This window comes from Leptopilina heterotoma, unplaced genomic scaffold (assembly GCF_015476425.1).
Source record: "Leptopilina heterotoma isolate Lh14 unplaced genomic scaffold, ASM1547642v1 Lhet_11, whole genome shotgun sequence".
In the NCBI taxonomy this organism is placed as follows: domain Eukaryota; kingdom Metazoa; phylum Arthropoda; class Insecta; order Hymenoptera; family Figitidae; genus Leptopilina; species Leptopilina heterotoma.
Window position 1 is genome coordinate 460029 of NW_025110829.1, and position 15057 is coordinate 475085.

General features: G+C 24.4%; 1 protein-coding gene across 1 annotated transcript in view; it reads left to right on the plus strand.

The window, feature by feature from the left end:
• Positions 1 to 15057, plus strand: part of LOC122503965 (homeobox protein dve-1) — a 107669-nt gene that overhangs the window by 18041 nt on the left and 74571 nt on the right. The window contains exon 2 of the mRNA XM_043614771.1: positions 5309 to 5579. Coding sequence (XP_043470706.1) covers positions 5309 to 5579 — 271 coding nt within the window. The remainder of the gene's footprint in view (positions 1 to 5308; positions 5580 to 15057) is intronic.

The following is a 15057-nucleotide window of genomic DNA, read 5'->3' on the forward strand; positions in this document are numbered from 1 at the left end:
CTAATAGTACTAATATTACTAGTAATACTAAATATTACTAAAAATATTAGTATTACTAGAAATACTAATTTTATTAATAATTCTAATGGTACTAGTAATACTAAATGTTACTAATAATATTAGTATTACTAGTAGTATTACTAGTAGTATTACTAGTAGTATTACTAGTAGTATTACTAGTAGTATTACTAGTAGTATTACTAGTAGTATTACTAGTAGACTGAAATGTTATTCAAACATTTTTGAAATTAAACAACTTATTATAAAAAATTGTTATAAAACAAAAAGATATCGATCACTTCGAATTCAACTCGGAGCAATCACTATCTTCCTGTTTTATAATAATTAAAGATGATAGAAAAAAAAATTTTTAATATTATTTTCTTACTGTAACTTCTTCAAAATTATATTTAACATTTTAATATTCAATTATTATTTTCCAAAATTTTTAACTAAAAATCTTCCCTAAATCAACTATTTTTAATAATTTTTTAAAAAGTTCTTTTTTAGAATTTTCAAATCCATTTGTCTACAATTGAGTTTTACTAAATTTCGATAAAGTTCATTCAAACTTTTTAAAGAAATTAGAATTAGAATTAGAATTAGAAAAGAAATACAGAATTGTTATATAGTTAAATGTATGAAAAATTTAAGTTTTCAAATATTTAAATTTGAAAACTTTTTAAAATTCAATTATTTCTTCAAATTCACGCTGTAATGCTTTTAATATTAAATTATTTTCTAAAATTTAAACTAAAATTCATTTTTAAAACAATTTTTATTAAAAAATTCTGCGAAAATTCCAATATTTAAATACAAAAATAAATAATTGAATGGAGAAAAATTTTTGAAAATAATTGAAATTTTGCCAAGAATTTTATTAAAATTCTTGAAAATAATTGAATTTCAGCAATTATTTGTAACTTCTCCAAAATTAAAATTTCTTTTCGTGTTTTTAACTAAAATTCTTCTATAAATAACATTATTTTTAATTATTAATTAAATATTATTACAAAATTTAACTAATTTTAGAAGAATTTGAATTATTAAAATTTTTTTTTATATTTAAGATTTTTAAAATTTGTAACTAAACTAATTCAAAATTGAAATTTTAGAAAATTTTAAATTAGAACCTGTTGAAGTTAATCTATTATATTTATAACATAACTTTTTTAAAATTCAAATAATTTTAAATAATTTATAGGTTATGTATAACAATTTTATGACAGTTCTTTAAGAATTAAGTTATTGAAAAATAAATTATTGTCAGAAATATAAAATAAGAGAAAGGTTTTGTATTAGAATTCGTGGTGATTTCATAGTTTATGAGGCAAACAAATAATACAAGAAAATTGAGAATTTTCTTATGAATTCTAAAAATAAAATTTTTTCCATTACATTTAGTAAAAATCCCCGACTTTTCCCTTAATTCCCTGTGTCAGAATATATGATTACTATAATTATAATAATATTAAAACTATATTCCAATTCATATTTTATTTTTATAAAAAAAATTTAAATTTAAAATTTGCACATTCTATTATTTTTCAAATTGCTAATATTATTTTTAAAAGTGAGTAAGAAGTAAGCCGCGTGAACTGTTGCTAGTTTAATTAATAGGTATTTAGTAATTAGTAGTATTAAAAATAATATTAGTAATATTTAATAATATTTATAATATTAGTAATATTTATAATATTAGTAATATTTATAATATTAGTAATATTTAGTAATATTTATAATATTTAGTAATATTTATAATATTAGTAATTTTACATCAACATTACCTTTGATATTACGGCAATATTACCCAAACTTGAATGCAACGCATGCTACTCAATAAATGCGGTATTGAGATTTTAACTCTTGCATTCAATTTATTATTGCGGTAGATGATAATCCTTTTGCGAATGGAGTGAGAAAATTAATAAATTTGATGGGAGGAAAAATAAAACTTTTCGAACACAATGAAAAACGATAATGAAGCGAGAAAAAAAGGAACATTTATCATTCGATACAAAATTAATTAAATATAATTTTACTTTTTAAAAATAATAAAAATAATAATAATAAATACATGTAAAAGAGAATATAATATTTTTTGTCTTTTTTTTCAAAAATTGTATCCATCCAGATTCGTGATGATGCATATTGGTAACTTCGGGAGTGGGTATAAGAGAGGATTGTCGCATTCTGGGTCTAGTTAACCTTCATTGACACCGTGGATGGCTTAGCCGTTAGTGTTAAATTCACTCATACATAAATCTAAGTCCGCTTATGCCTTTAGCAGCTTGTGCGGAATTGTGAGCACGTGCTCAGATTTCATCGTTCATAGGCACGACGACGTCGACGGTTAGATCATCCGGTTTTATTCGGTCAAACCGGCAGTCACTGTCTCTCTATAATACAATATTACTCAAATGTTCGAGGTCGTTTCTTTTTATTGATTTATGATTTTATATTAATCAAATTCTATTATCGATATTGCAAATTCATTCCTTTGTTAATAATTTGATTACTTGATTTGTTGAAATTAGAAATTAGAGAAAATTAGTCACTAGAATCTAGGCCTGCATGCGCGCGCATCTATTCTGAGAAAAATGGCAAGAAATCATGCGCGCGCATGATTTCTAGCCATTTTTCTCGGAATAGAATGCGAACAGTTGTCTACAACGCATGCGTGCGCATCAGTTCCGAGAACAACGCCTAGTGGCGTGTGGCGCAACTATATCAAAATTACAGATTCCTAGAATACTTTAACAGACTTCGCACTCGATAATTAATTTTAAAAAAGTAGCAAAAAGTAGCTTTTAAACTAAAAAAAAAAAATAGTAAAAAAGTATCCATCGAAAAATTAAACTTGACGATCAAAAAAATTCGTTTTAGACACTTCACAAAACTGACAAGAATTCCATTCTATATTTTATTTCCTGACTTTTTCCTAATTTTCATCAAAAAATATTTACTTCTTTCTTATCCTGCTAATAAATTCAATTCCTGCAACGAATTTTATTGGTCATGAAAGAATTTAAATATTTATAAAAATAATTTAATTCTTGCGAAGAATTTTATAAAAATTTTCAAATAATTCTTTTCTTTTGACTAATTTTATGAAAATTCTAATTTAAAGAATTGAATTCCTGAGAAATTTGAATTATTCATGAAAAGAATTGAATTCTTATGAAGATTTGTACAAACCATTTTTTAAATAATTGAACTTTGCAAAGAATTTTATTAAAATGCCTCAAAATAATTGAATTTTCGCAAATAATTTTGTTATTTTCGACATAATTGAATTCTTTCGTATAGCATTATTAATCTAAATAACTTAATTCTTGGGAAGAATTTTATTAAAATCTAAAAGAATAATTGAATTATTTAAAAAAAAAAAAAAATTAATTAAAATTGCGTTTAAAAAAATTGATATCTTTTAAACAATTTCATTGAAATATTTGAAAATAATTGAATTCCTGTAAAAAATTTTAATATTTTTGTAAATAATTAAATTTTTCCAAAGAATTTGAAAAGCATATTTTTTTAAATAATTAATTTTTATCGAAGCATCGGAATTTAATTTTTATTAATAATTACAATTTTTGAGCTATTCCTGTGAAATTATGTATTAAAAATAATTGAAATCCTGTTTTGAATTTTATTATTTATGAAAATAATTGAATAATTGAAATGAATTTTATTAAGTTTTCAAAAATAATTGAATTCTTTCTAGGAATTATTTATGTAAATAATTAATTTCATGGGAAAATTTTTTTTAAAATCTAAAAAAATAATTGAATTATTTCAAAAAAATTTAATTAAAATTGTATTTAAAACAATTGATTTCTTTCGAACAAGTTTATTAAAATATTTCAAAATAATTGAATTCCTGTTAAAAATTCTAATATTTTTGTAAATAATTGAATTCTTCCAAAGAATTTTAAACAAACATTTTTTCAAATAATTGATTTTTTCGAGGAATCGAAATTAAGTTTTTAAGAATAATCACATTTTTTTGAACAATTCCGGTAAAATTTTATTAAAATTAAAAATAATTGAAATCCTGTTATGAATTTTATTATTTATGAAAGTAATTGAATACTTGCAAAGAATTTTATTAAAATTTTCCAGAATAATTGAATTCCTGAAAAGAATTTTATCATTTATGAAAATAATTGAATTATTGCGAAAAATTTTATTGAAATGTTTAAAAATAATTGAATTCCTTTGAAAAATTTTGTTATTTTTCAAAATAATTGAATTTCGTTGAAAAATTTTGTTACTTTTCAAAATAATTGAATTTCTTTGAAAAATTTTGTTATTTTTGGAAAAAATTGATTTCTTTATAAGGATTTTATAAACATTGTTTTAAATAATTAATTTTTTCGAATTTTAATAAATATTATGAAAATTTTATTTTAAATAATTGAATTCTTGTGGAAAACTTTATTTGTGAAATTGAAAATAATTGAATTTTTAAAATTAATTAATTAAAAATAGTATTAAAAATAATTGAAATTTTTCGATGAGTTTTATTATTTATGAAAATAATTGAATTCTCGTTTGGAATTTTATCAAAAATGTTTTTAAATAATTGAATTTCCATGAAATATGTTATTATTTCTGAAAGTAATTGAATTATTGTAAAGAATTGTATAAAAATTTTATAATTGACTTTTTCGAAATTTTTTGTTAAATGCTATTCTAAATTAACTGAATTCGTTTGGAAATTTTATTATTAATGAAATTAATTGAATTTTGAATTAATTTTATCAATTTTTTTTTCAATAATTGAATTCTTTCGCGAAATTTTATGAAAATGCTGGATATTTAAAATAATTGAATTTTAAATATTTTCATAAACAAATTGAATCGTTTTAAAGAATTTGATTATAATTTTTGAGAAAAGTTTTTTGATTTCTAGTATTAGCGAATTTTTATTATTTTTATTATTATTACTTCATTTATTTATTTTATTATTTATGAAAATAATTGAATTCTTGCAAAAGATTTTAATAACAAATTTTTAAAATAATTAAATTCTTGTGATGAATATTGTTATTTATGAAAATAATTGAATTTTAATTTTGGTTTTAGTGGCTGAAATCTAAAAATGTATCCAAATAGTAGCATAGCGTGAAAAAAGTAGTAAATAGTAGGTTTTAGTAGATGAGTGCGAAGCCTGCTTTAATTCAGTATTTTTTATAGAATGACGAATGTAAGGAATTGTTTAATAGGAATAAATATAGTTACGAAATAAACTTGAAGACTAAATTAAAAAGTTAGTAATTATTTTTTTGCAATTCTGTTTCAGAGTCAGGCTTTGGCACTGACGTACAAGGCTTCATCACCTACGAGACCAAATAGTGTACCCTCCTTAACAAGAAGTCCGCAATCCCAACAATCTCATCAGTCACAAACTCAGACTGCCCCTCAACCTTCGACTGTTCAGTCACATCAGCAACAAACACCAGTGAGTTCAACCCAACCAACATTTTCAACTCACAATGATCACCCTAAGCAGGAGGTCACCAGTAGTCCAAAACAGGAAGGTTTTGATCTCAGCAAATCCACTTCCGGAACCGGTAAGTGAAATCAAATTTTTTTTTTCCTCTAAATTAATTCAATTCAAAGCATAACTAAAGTGATAATATGAAATAGTGCGATTGAAAAATTGAATCAAAAAAAGAGGATTTTTTTGAAGTATGAAAAAAATGGGGAGTTTTTTTTCTTTATAATATCATGAGAGGAGAAGAAAATTGTCTATTCGGATAAAAAGAGGAGAGAAACAAAAGATTTAGAATTCACATCCCATTACGTATCACCCTTCTTATATCTCATAGGGTGCCTTCTCATGCTCGTAAATCTTGGGTGCAAACGAATTAAGTCACCTTTATATGGCGAGAGAAAGAGAGAGGGACGTGTGTGAAAACGACTTTAGCCCATTTAGACGCATTAAGGATTACTTTTCTGGGAAACGAAAAATCTCAGATGACATACCAACACACGCGTCTCTTTTGCTTCTTTCTTCTTTCTTTCACAATTTCTCGCAGGTATATTTAATATTGACTTTTAACACCGTAAAAAAAAGTTTATAATTTAGGGGCAAAGAATTTTTACATTTCTTCGATATTAGGACAAAATTATTTTTTTTAATGCAGGAAAACAAACATTTACTTGGAATAGCGATAAATTTCTCTAAACTAGCGAATGTTCCGACTCAATTTTTTTTGCATGTCAATGAAAAGCTGAGGAAGTAAATTATTTTCTCAAAATTATTCGACACTCACTAAATTTGAATTAGTAAAAATGTCTACTAATTTTAATTAGTGACTGACTTTTTGCTAAGAATTTTAATTATTACTAATAAATTGCTCACAAAATTACTAATAAATACTCAAAAAAAAATGTTCTGTTACTCTCTAAATTTGAATTAGTAAAAATGTTTACTAATTTTAATTAGTGACTGACTTTTTGCTTTTTATTTAGTAAATTTAACTAATAAATACATAAATAGATTCTACTAAATTATTAGTAAAATTTACTAAATAAAAAGCAAAAACTCAGTCACTAATTCAAATTAGTAAACATTTTTACTAATTCAAATTTAGAGAGTACATTTATTTATGAATTTCTTTAATTGTAAAATTATTAAAAAAAACATCAAGAACTCCTTTTTAAAATAAATATTTAATATCTATTAATTCTATTGATACTCTAACTTCTTCAAAAATATTATTTTTAATTATTATATTATTTTTCATCATTTCAATTCAATTTTTATTTTCTAAAATTTTTAACTAAAATTCTTCTTTAAACCAATTACTTTTACTACCTAATTTTCGAAAAAGTTTTTTAAGAATTTTCAAATCCATTTGTTTACAATTCAATTTTACAAAAATTTAGATTCTTCGGAAGTTCATCAATGAAATATAAAATAGAAAATAAAAATTTCAAATTATTTAAAAAAAAGTCAATTAAAATTGTTTAAATTTATTCTACAGAATTGTCAGTTAAAAGTATGAAAAATTCAAATTTTCAAAGATTTTAATTTGAAATCTCTACAAAATTCAAATATTTCATAAAAATTTATGCTATGATGCTTTTAATATTTAGGTAATGTAAAATTTTAATTGAAATTTATTTTTAAATCAACTTTTATTAAAAAATTCTACGAGAATTTAATTATTTAAATAAGAAAATAAATAATTTTTTTGAAATAATTGAATTTTTCTTAAAATTGAATTATTATAAAGAGCTTTATTTAAATTTTTGAGAATAATTAAATTTATTCAAGAAATTTAATTAAAAATGTATTGAAAATTTATTGCTTCTAATATTCAATTATTATAAAAAAAATTTTAACTAAAATTCAATTTTAAATTAATTATTCTTATTAGAAAGTTCCCTGAGAATTCAATGATTAAGAAGAAGTAAATAATTTTTTGAAATATTTGAATATTTCTTAAAATTGAATTTTCATAAAGAATTTTATAAATAAATTTTTAAATAATTAAATTCTTTTGAAGAATTTTAACAACATTTTTAAGAATAGTTACATTTTTCGAGGAATTCGATTAAAATTCTACGATGAGTTTTATTATTTATGAAAAGAATTGAATTCCTAAGAAGAATTTTATTATTTACGAAAATAATTGAATTCCTGTTAAAAATTTTATTATTTATGAAAATAATTGAATCCCTGTAAAAAATTTTATTATTTAAGAAAATAATTGAATTATGGCCAAGAAATTTTTAAAAAATTTGTTATTTGAATTCCTGTGGAAATTTTTTTTATTTTTGAAAATAATTGAATTTTTGCGAAGAATTTTATCAAAATATTTTTTTTTTTAATAATTAAATTCTTTTGAAAAATTTTATTCAAATACAGATATTGAAAATCATTGAACTACGAAAAATTTTTGTAAATAATTGAATTTTGCCTGGAATTTTATTAAAATTTTTGAAAATAATTGAATTTTGCCTATAATTTTATTATTTATAAAGATAATTGAAATTTTGACGAGAAGTTCCTTTAATTTTTGTACATAATTGAATTTCTGCGAAAAATTTTTTACTTTTGAAAATAATTGAATTTCTGCAATCATTTGGAACTTTTCCAAAATTCAATTTTTTTTTAGTGTTTTTGATTAAAAACTCTTCTATAAATCCATTATTTTCAATAATTAGTTAAATATATATTAAAAAATGTAATTCATTTCAGAAGAATTTAAATTATTAAAATTTTTCAAAAATGTAAGTTGTTTAAAATTTCTAATGAATTTCATTCAAAAATTGAAATTTAACAAAATTTCTAATTAAAACCTTTTGAAATTCATCTATTTATGAAAATTGAAAACGCAACTTTTTTAAAATTGAATTAATTTTGAAATGTTTAAGTAAAATTATTCATTAAATAATTCCCAAGTAATAATTTTAGGATAATTCTTCAGGAATGAAGTTATTTGAAATTTTGAAAAGAAATTATTGTGAGAAATACTTTCTCTGACTTCCCTGACCTGTGGTAACCCAGAAAAACTTAAAATTAATTATTTATTAATTATTATTATTACTTATTCAATATTTATTTTTCAATAAATGTAAATAAATAATAAATTTATTTCGTAAATAGTAATACACATTTTTACCTCTGGAGTTTAATATTAATTTATTTAGCAAACAAATTAATTCCAAAATAATAATAAACCTAAAAATTTGGAGATCTTATAAATTTAGCAAATTGAAGTGTATTTAAAATTCATATCCAATTAATTAACAAATTCTCTAAATTCAATGTCTATGACATTATTCTATTCTATTATCATATGAACAATTACAGAATTACTAACATTGACGAACATATTAAAATTCAATATGGAGTTACTACTCTCCACCTGCGAACGTCAAGGTCACCGCTAGATGGCGGTTCAGTTGATAGTAATCCTTTAGAGAGTTGGTAAAAAAATCTATTCAGAAATAAAAAAAGGAATAACCAAATTTAAATTTCAAGGGCCAAAAAATTATTTCCAATTCAAGCAAATACACAAATTTCAAAATTCAATGAATCAAAAAGGAAATGATCCAAGAAATAAATTACAGGGAATTTTTCGAACACTGATTAAAGAAAAAGAAATATGGGAAGGGGGCAGAAAATCTAAACAAAGCAAGTCACCCGTTACATTTGAGGTCTTCTTTCACGAAAATTTTCTCTGCAAAAAGGGAAGGGAGAGAATGGAGATTATACGATTACGACGACTTATCGTTAGAAGAAGATAGTGTGCGTGTGTATCATGGTATCGTTCGGATTTAGTTTATCGTCATAGGTTCTGGATTCATGCCGGTTGAATTTGTATATATATGTGTGTGAGTGTGTATTCGCTCGCGCGCGCTTAATCGCGCATAATGTATACATACACGCACGTGGGATTGACATTGAGTTTGTGTGCATGGGATTTGAGAAAGGGAGAAAGAGAGAGTGAGAGAGAGAGAGAGAGGAGAAACCTACATACGTATCTCGCAAAACGAAGGGGAGGATATTGTGACCCTTACGAACTAATCCGGATTAAATCCCAATCCCCGGCTATGCGGCTAGGCGACCTGTGAACATGTAGTATTCTCTCTACATACTATAACCTTCCGTTGTGTACCATACCATACCATATACGCATACAATATCGACCTCGACTTTAATGCTTAAAAACTTAAATCCACTAATCATTCATCGACCAAAAAAATCTAATTCGATTTTTCATTTTTTGAATGAATGAAATTTGAATTAGTCTTAATATAATCTTGCTATAAAGAGAATTATCCGCTATTTAGTTTCTTTTATTTATTATATTTTATTTATTAGCCATTACTTATTATTTTTTATATTTTATTTATAAGTCTCTACTTATTATTTATTACATATTCCATTTTATTTATTTATTTATTTATTCATTCATTCAGTATAAACGGGTTTATTAGCGATTACTTATATATTTATTATATTTTATTTACTACAAGTTATACCTATAAATTCTAATTGCTTGGATATAAAATTTAGGATTATAAAATTGATGTCAAAATTGATACCGAATTTTGAGGAATTGAAGCAAAATTGAAATTAATTGATAGCAAATTGCAAAGCAACGATTCTAAAGTAAATCCAATTGATAGCAAATTGCAAAAAGTAGTACATAACAAATTACAACGATTTGATTCCAATTTAGATGAAATAGACAATTTTGGAACGAAATGATATCTAATTAGATTTAATTGATACTAAATTACGAAAAATTAGTAAACAATTGCAACGAATTAATATCTAATTAAAAATTGGTAAGAAAAATGGCAACGAATTGGTACCAAATGGCAACGAATTGATAGAAATTAGATAAAACTGATATCAGATAGGATCAAATTGACACCATATTTCAACAAATTATTAAAAAATTCAATCAAATTGCAACGAATTGACACCAAATAACAACGAATTTATAATAAATAGGAACCAAATATTCAATACAATACTTATTCAACGTATCAATACCAAATTGCAATGAATTAGTATCAAATGAAAACGTATTGGTACCAAATTTGGTCAAATTGATACCGAATTGAAACGAATTGATATCTAATTAGATCAAATAGATATTGAATTGCAAAGAATTAGTACCAAATGGTAACGTTTTGATACCAAATTAATGCAAATTACATAAAATTGATATCAAATTGACACTACATTTCAACGAATTGTAACGAATTAGTACCAAATGGTAACGTCTTGATACGAAATTGATGCAAATTATATAAAATTAATTTCAAATTTTGTCAAATTTACACTAAATTTCAACGAATTGCAACGAATTGTAACGAATTAGTACCAAATGGTAACGTTTTGATATCAAATTGATGCAAATTAGATAAAATTGAAATCAAATTTTCTCAAATTGACACTGCATTTCAACGAATTGCAACGAATTGTAACGAATTGTAACGAATTAGTACCAAATGGTAACGTTTTGATACCAAATTGATGCAAATTAGATAAAATTGAAATCAAATTTCATCAAATTGACACTACATTTCAACGAATTGCAACGAATTGTAACGAATTAGTACCAAATGGTAACGTTTTGATACCAAATTGATGCAAATTAGATAAAATTGAAATCAAATTTCATCAAATTGACACAACATTTCAACGAATTGCAACGAATTGTAACGAATTGTAACGAATTAGTACCAAATGGTAACGTTTTGATACCAAATTGATGCAAATTATATATAAAATTGATTTTAAATTTTATTAAATTTACACTACATTTCATCAAATTAATAAAAAAATGGATAACATTGATAACAAATTTTAACTATAGTAGATGTCAAATTACAACGAACTGATATTTAATGACAAAGAGTTGAGAACAAATGGCAACGAATTTATAATAAATAGGAAACAAATTAAGACAAAATTTGAACGTATTAACATCAAATTGAAATTAATTGATACAAAATTGCAACAAATTAATACTGAATTATTACGAGTTTATTAACAAATTTCAAGGAAGTACTTCTAATTTGCAACGAATTGATATCTAATTAAATCAATTCAATATTTAATTGCAGTGAATTAGTACCAAGTGCAAAAGTTATAATACCAAATTTGATCAAATTGATACCGAATGGCAAAACTTTGATACTAAACTGGTACAAATTGATACCGAATTGCAAAGAATTGATAACTTATTAGATGAAATAGATATTCAATTTTCATCACCAATTTGCTCCAAATTGTGACGTATTTAAAATCCAATTGATAGTTAATTGCAAAAAGTACATAACAAATTGCAATTGATTCCAAATTAGATGAAATTGAAAGCTTTTGGAACAAAATGATATCTAATTAAATCTAACTGGTACCAAATTTGGAACAATTGGTAACAAATTGCAATGAATTAATATCTAATTAAATCAAACAAATATCGAATTATAAAGTATTACACTGGAGCTTCATACTTATTTTCACTAAGTCCAAACAAACTGAAAGGAAAAGTCGCACTTATTTTCACTCTGAAACGTAACATTCGAGTTGATTTGATTGGTGGATTCTTTAACATCAACCAATGAGAACGCACGGAGAACCTTTTAACTGAAAATAAGTGAGACTGGAAATGGTGAAAATAAGTGCGACTACAAATAAGTGAGACTGAAAATAAGTGAAGCTCCAGTGTAATAACAAATGGCAATAAACTGATATTAGAATGAAAATGATTTTGTAACAAATTCCAACGAATTGATACCAAATTGCAACGTATTGATACCAAATTGATGCAAATTACATAACATTGATATAAGATTTTATCAAATTGACACTACATAATGAATTAAAAAAATTTGAATCAAATGGATACTAAATTGCAACCACTAGATGTCAAATTGCAACGAATTGATACCTAATTGCAACGAATTTATAATAAATAGGAACCAAATTCATACTAAATTTCAACGTATTTTCATTTCATTTCATTTATTTGACGGGACGTATTTTAAAATAACCAAATTGAAATGAATTTATATCAAATTGGTCCAAGTTAATTCTGAATTATTATGAGTTAATTTCAAATTACAACGAATTGATACCGATTTTCAACGAAATAATTTCGAATTAGATGAAATAGATATTAAATTGCAACGAATTGTCAACAAATAGCAACTAATTGGTACCAAATGGAAACGTAATGATACGAAATTTACTGAACTTGATACCGAATTGGAAAACTTTGATACCAAATTGGAGCAAATTGATATCGAATTACAACGAATTGGTACCAAATGGAAAAGTATTGATAGCAAATTGAAATAATGAACTGATTCCAAATAAGATGAAATTCATACCCCATTGGAACGAAATGATTTTTAATTAGATGTAATTGATACCGAATTGCAACTAATTGATATCTAATTAGATCTAATAGATATTGAATTGCAATGGATTAGTACCAAACGGAAACATATTGATACCAAATTTGGTCAAATTGATACTGAATTTTTTCAAAGTAATTGATATATAATTAAATTAAATAAATATTTAATTGCAACGAATTGGTACCAAATGGAAACGTAATGATACCAAAATTACTCAAATTGATATCGAATGGCAAAACTTTGATAACAAATCGGAACAAATTGATACCAAATTACAACGAATTGGTACCAAATGGACAAAATTGATATAAAATTGATAGGGAATTGAAATAATGAACTGATTCCAAATTAGATGAAATTAATACCGAATTGGAACGAAATGATTTTTAATTAGATCTTATTATTTATATTCCAAATTGCGACGAATTGATATCAAAGTACAATGAATTAATTGTAATGATGTAATTATAATAATAATAATAATAATAATGTATAATGAATTGTAATGATTTGTAATGATTTGATACCAAATTAGATTATATTTATACTGAATTGTAATGATTTGATACCAAATCACAGTGAATTGAAACCGATTTAGAAAGACTTGATAATCGATTGCAATGTATTAATACAAGAGGGAAAACCATTGATACATAATTTGATTGAATGGATATTGAATTATATCGTGTTGAAAACAATTTGCAATAAAATTTTACTGAATTTCAATTAATTAATATCTTGTTGGATCAAAATATAGTCATCGAATTGCAAAGAATTGCTAATAAATTCCAACCAATTGGCAACCAATTTCAAGGAGTTGATACCAAATTGTATCAAATTTATTATGAAGTGCAACACATTGATAGCAAATTGCATCTTATTGATACCAAATGCAGTCATATTGGTAACAAATTGCACAGAGTTGATACCAAATTGGATCAAATTATTTTTAATTTGGATCAAATTGGAAAAGTTGATTTTATATCGGATCAAGTGGACACCAAATTGCTACCAATTGCAATTCGAAATTGTTACCAAATTGGAACAAATTGACTCTTAATTTCCACGATTTGATGCTGAATTGAGTTTTTTTAACACTTTGTTAGTTTTGTTAATTGCATAGCCAAGAACATCATAAGCAACAACAGATACAATATTTTGTAACTTTAGGAACCTATAAAATTAAATATTACAGTACTTTCAATACATTTTTGCTCTTAATATTGCTCCAATTTTTCCAGTATTGTGCAAATTGTTTCAATATTGTGCCATTTGCTTCAAAACTTAATTTGCTTTATAATATTCTTCCTTTTCAAAATAGCGAAACAAAAAGAAGAAAATAGAACCAAACAAATAAAAAAAAAATGGTTACGAATAATTAAAAATCCCCCCCCCCTCAAGGAAAATAGAGATAAAAAAAATATCTGAAATAAAAATAACGACAGAGTCACCAGCCATATTTATAAGAACTTAAGAAGATTTACTTTTGTTACACCCGATGGATGAATACGCGAGAGAGAATAACCATGTTTGATAAATCATAAAGAGGAAGAGAGAAAGCGAAAAGAGAAGGGGGATTTCACGTATATCGGCTGGTGGGGTTTAGGATTATCTGAATTGTGTGCGTTGGATTTCGGATTTGGACGTAGCGCGGGTAACTCGAAGCGCACATGTACAAACACATACGAACGTTCACATATAAATACACATCTACGAATGCTCACACACACATATATGCAAAATACATCCAAATATACAGGACACACATACACAGGTTCAATAATACTGGATTATTCCTGAAACACACAGAATCCTTTCTACACACACACACATGTGTGTACATGTGCCATACATTTCCAACACATCTTGACAAACATTCCTACTACCAACCATCGCGCGTTAGCTATAAAGGGCCTTGGTCAAATCCAGAGCACACAGAACTTCACACATACAACAAAATTTTCTTCACGTACAAACATCCTTGCGCACAAATACATTTGCAACTTATATACAAAACATTGTTGCACACACTCTCATGTGTATATTTACACATACACAAATGTTCTGTATACTTTATAGCGTGAGCTACTAAAGGATTTGGCAACTACACACTCACAGACACAGATTCCATTTGCTCTCAAAGATAATCCC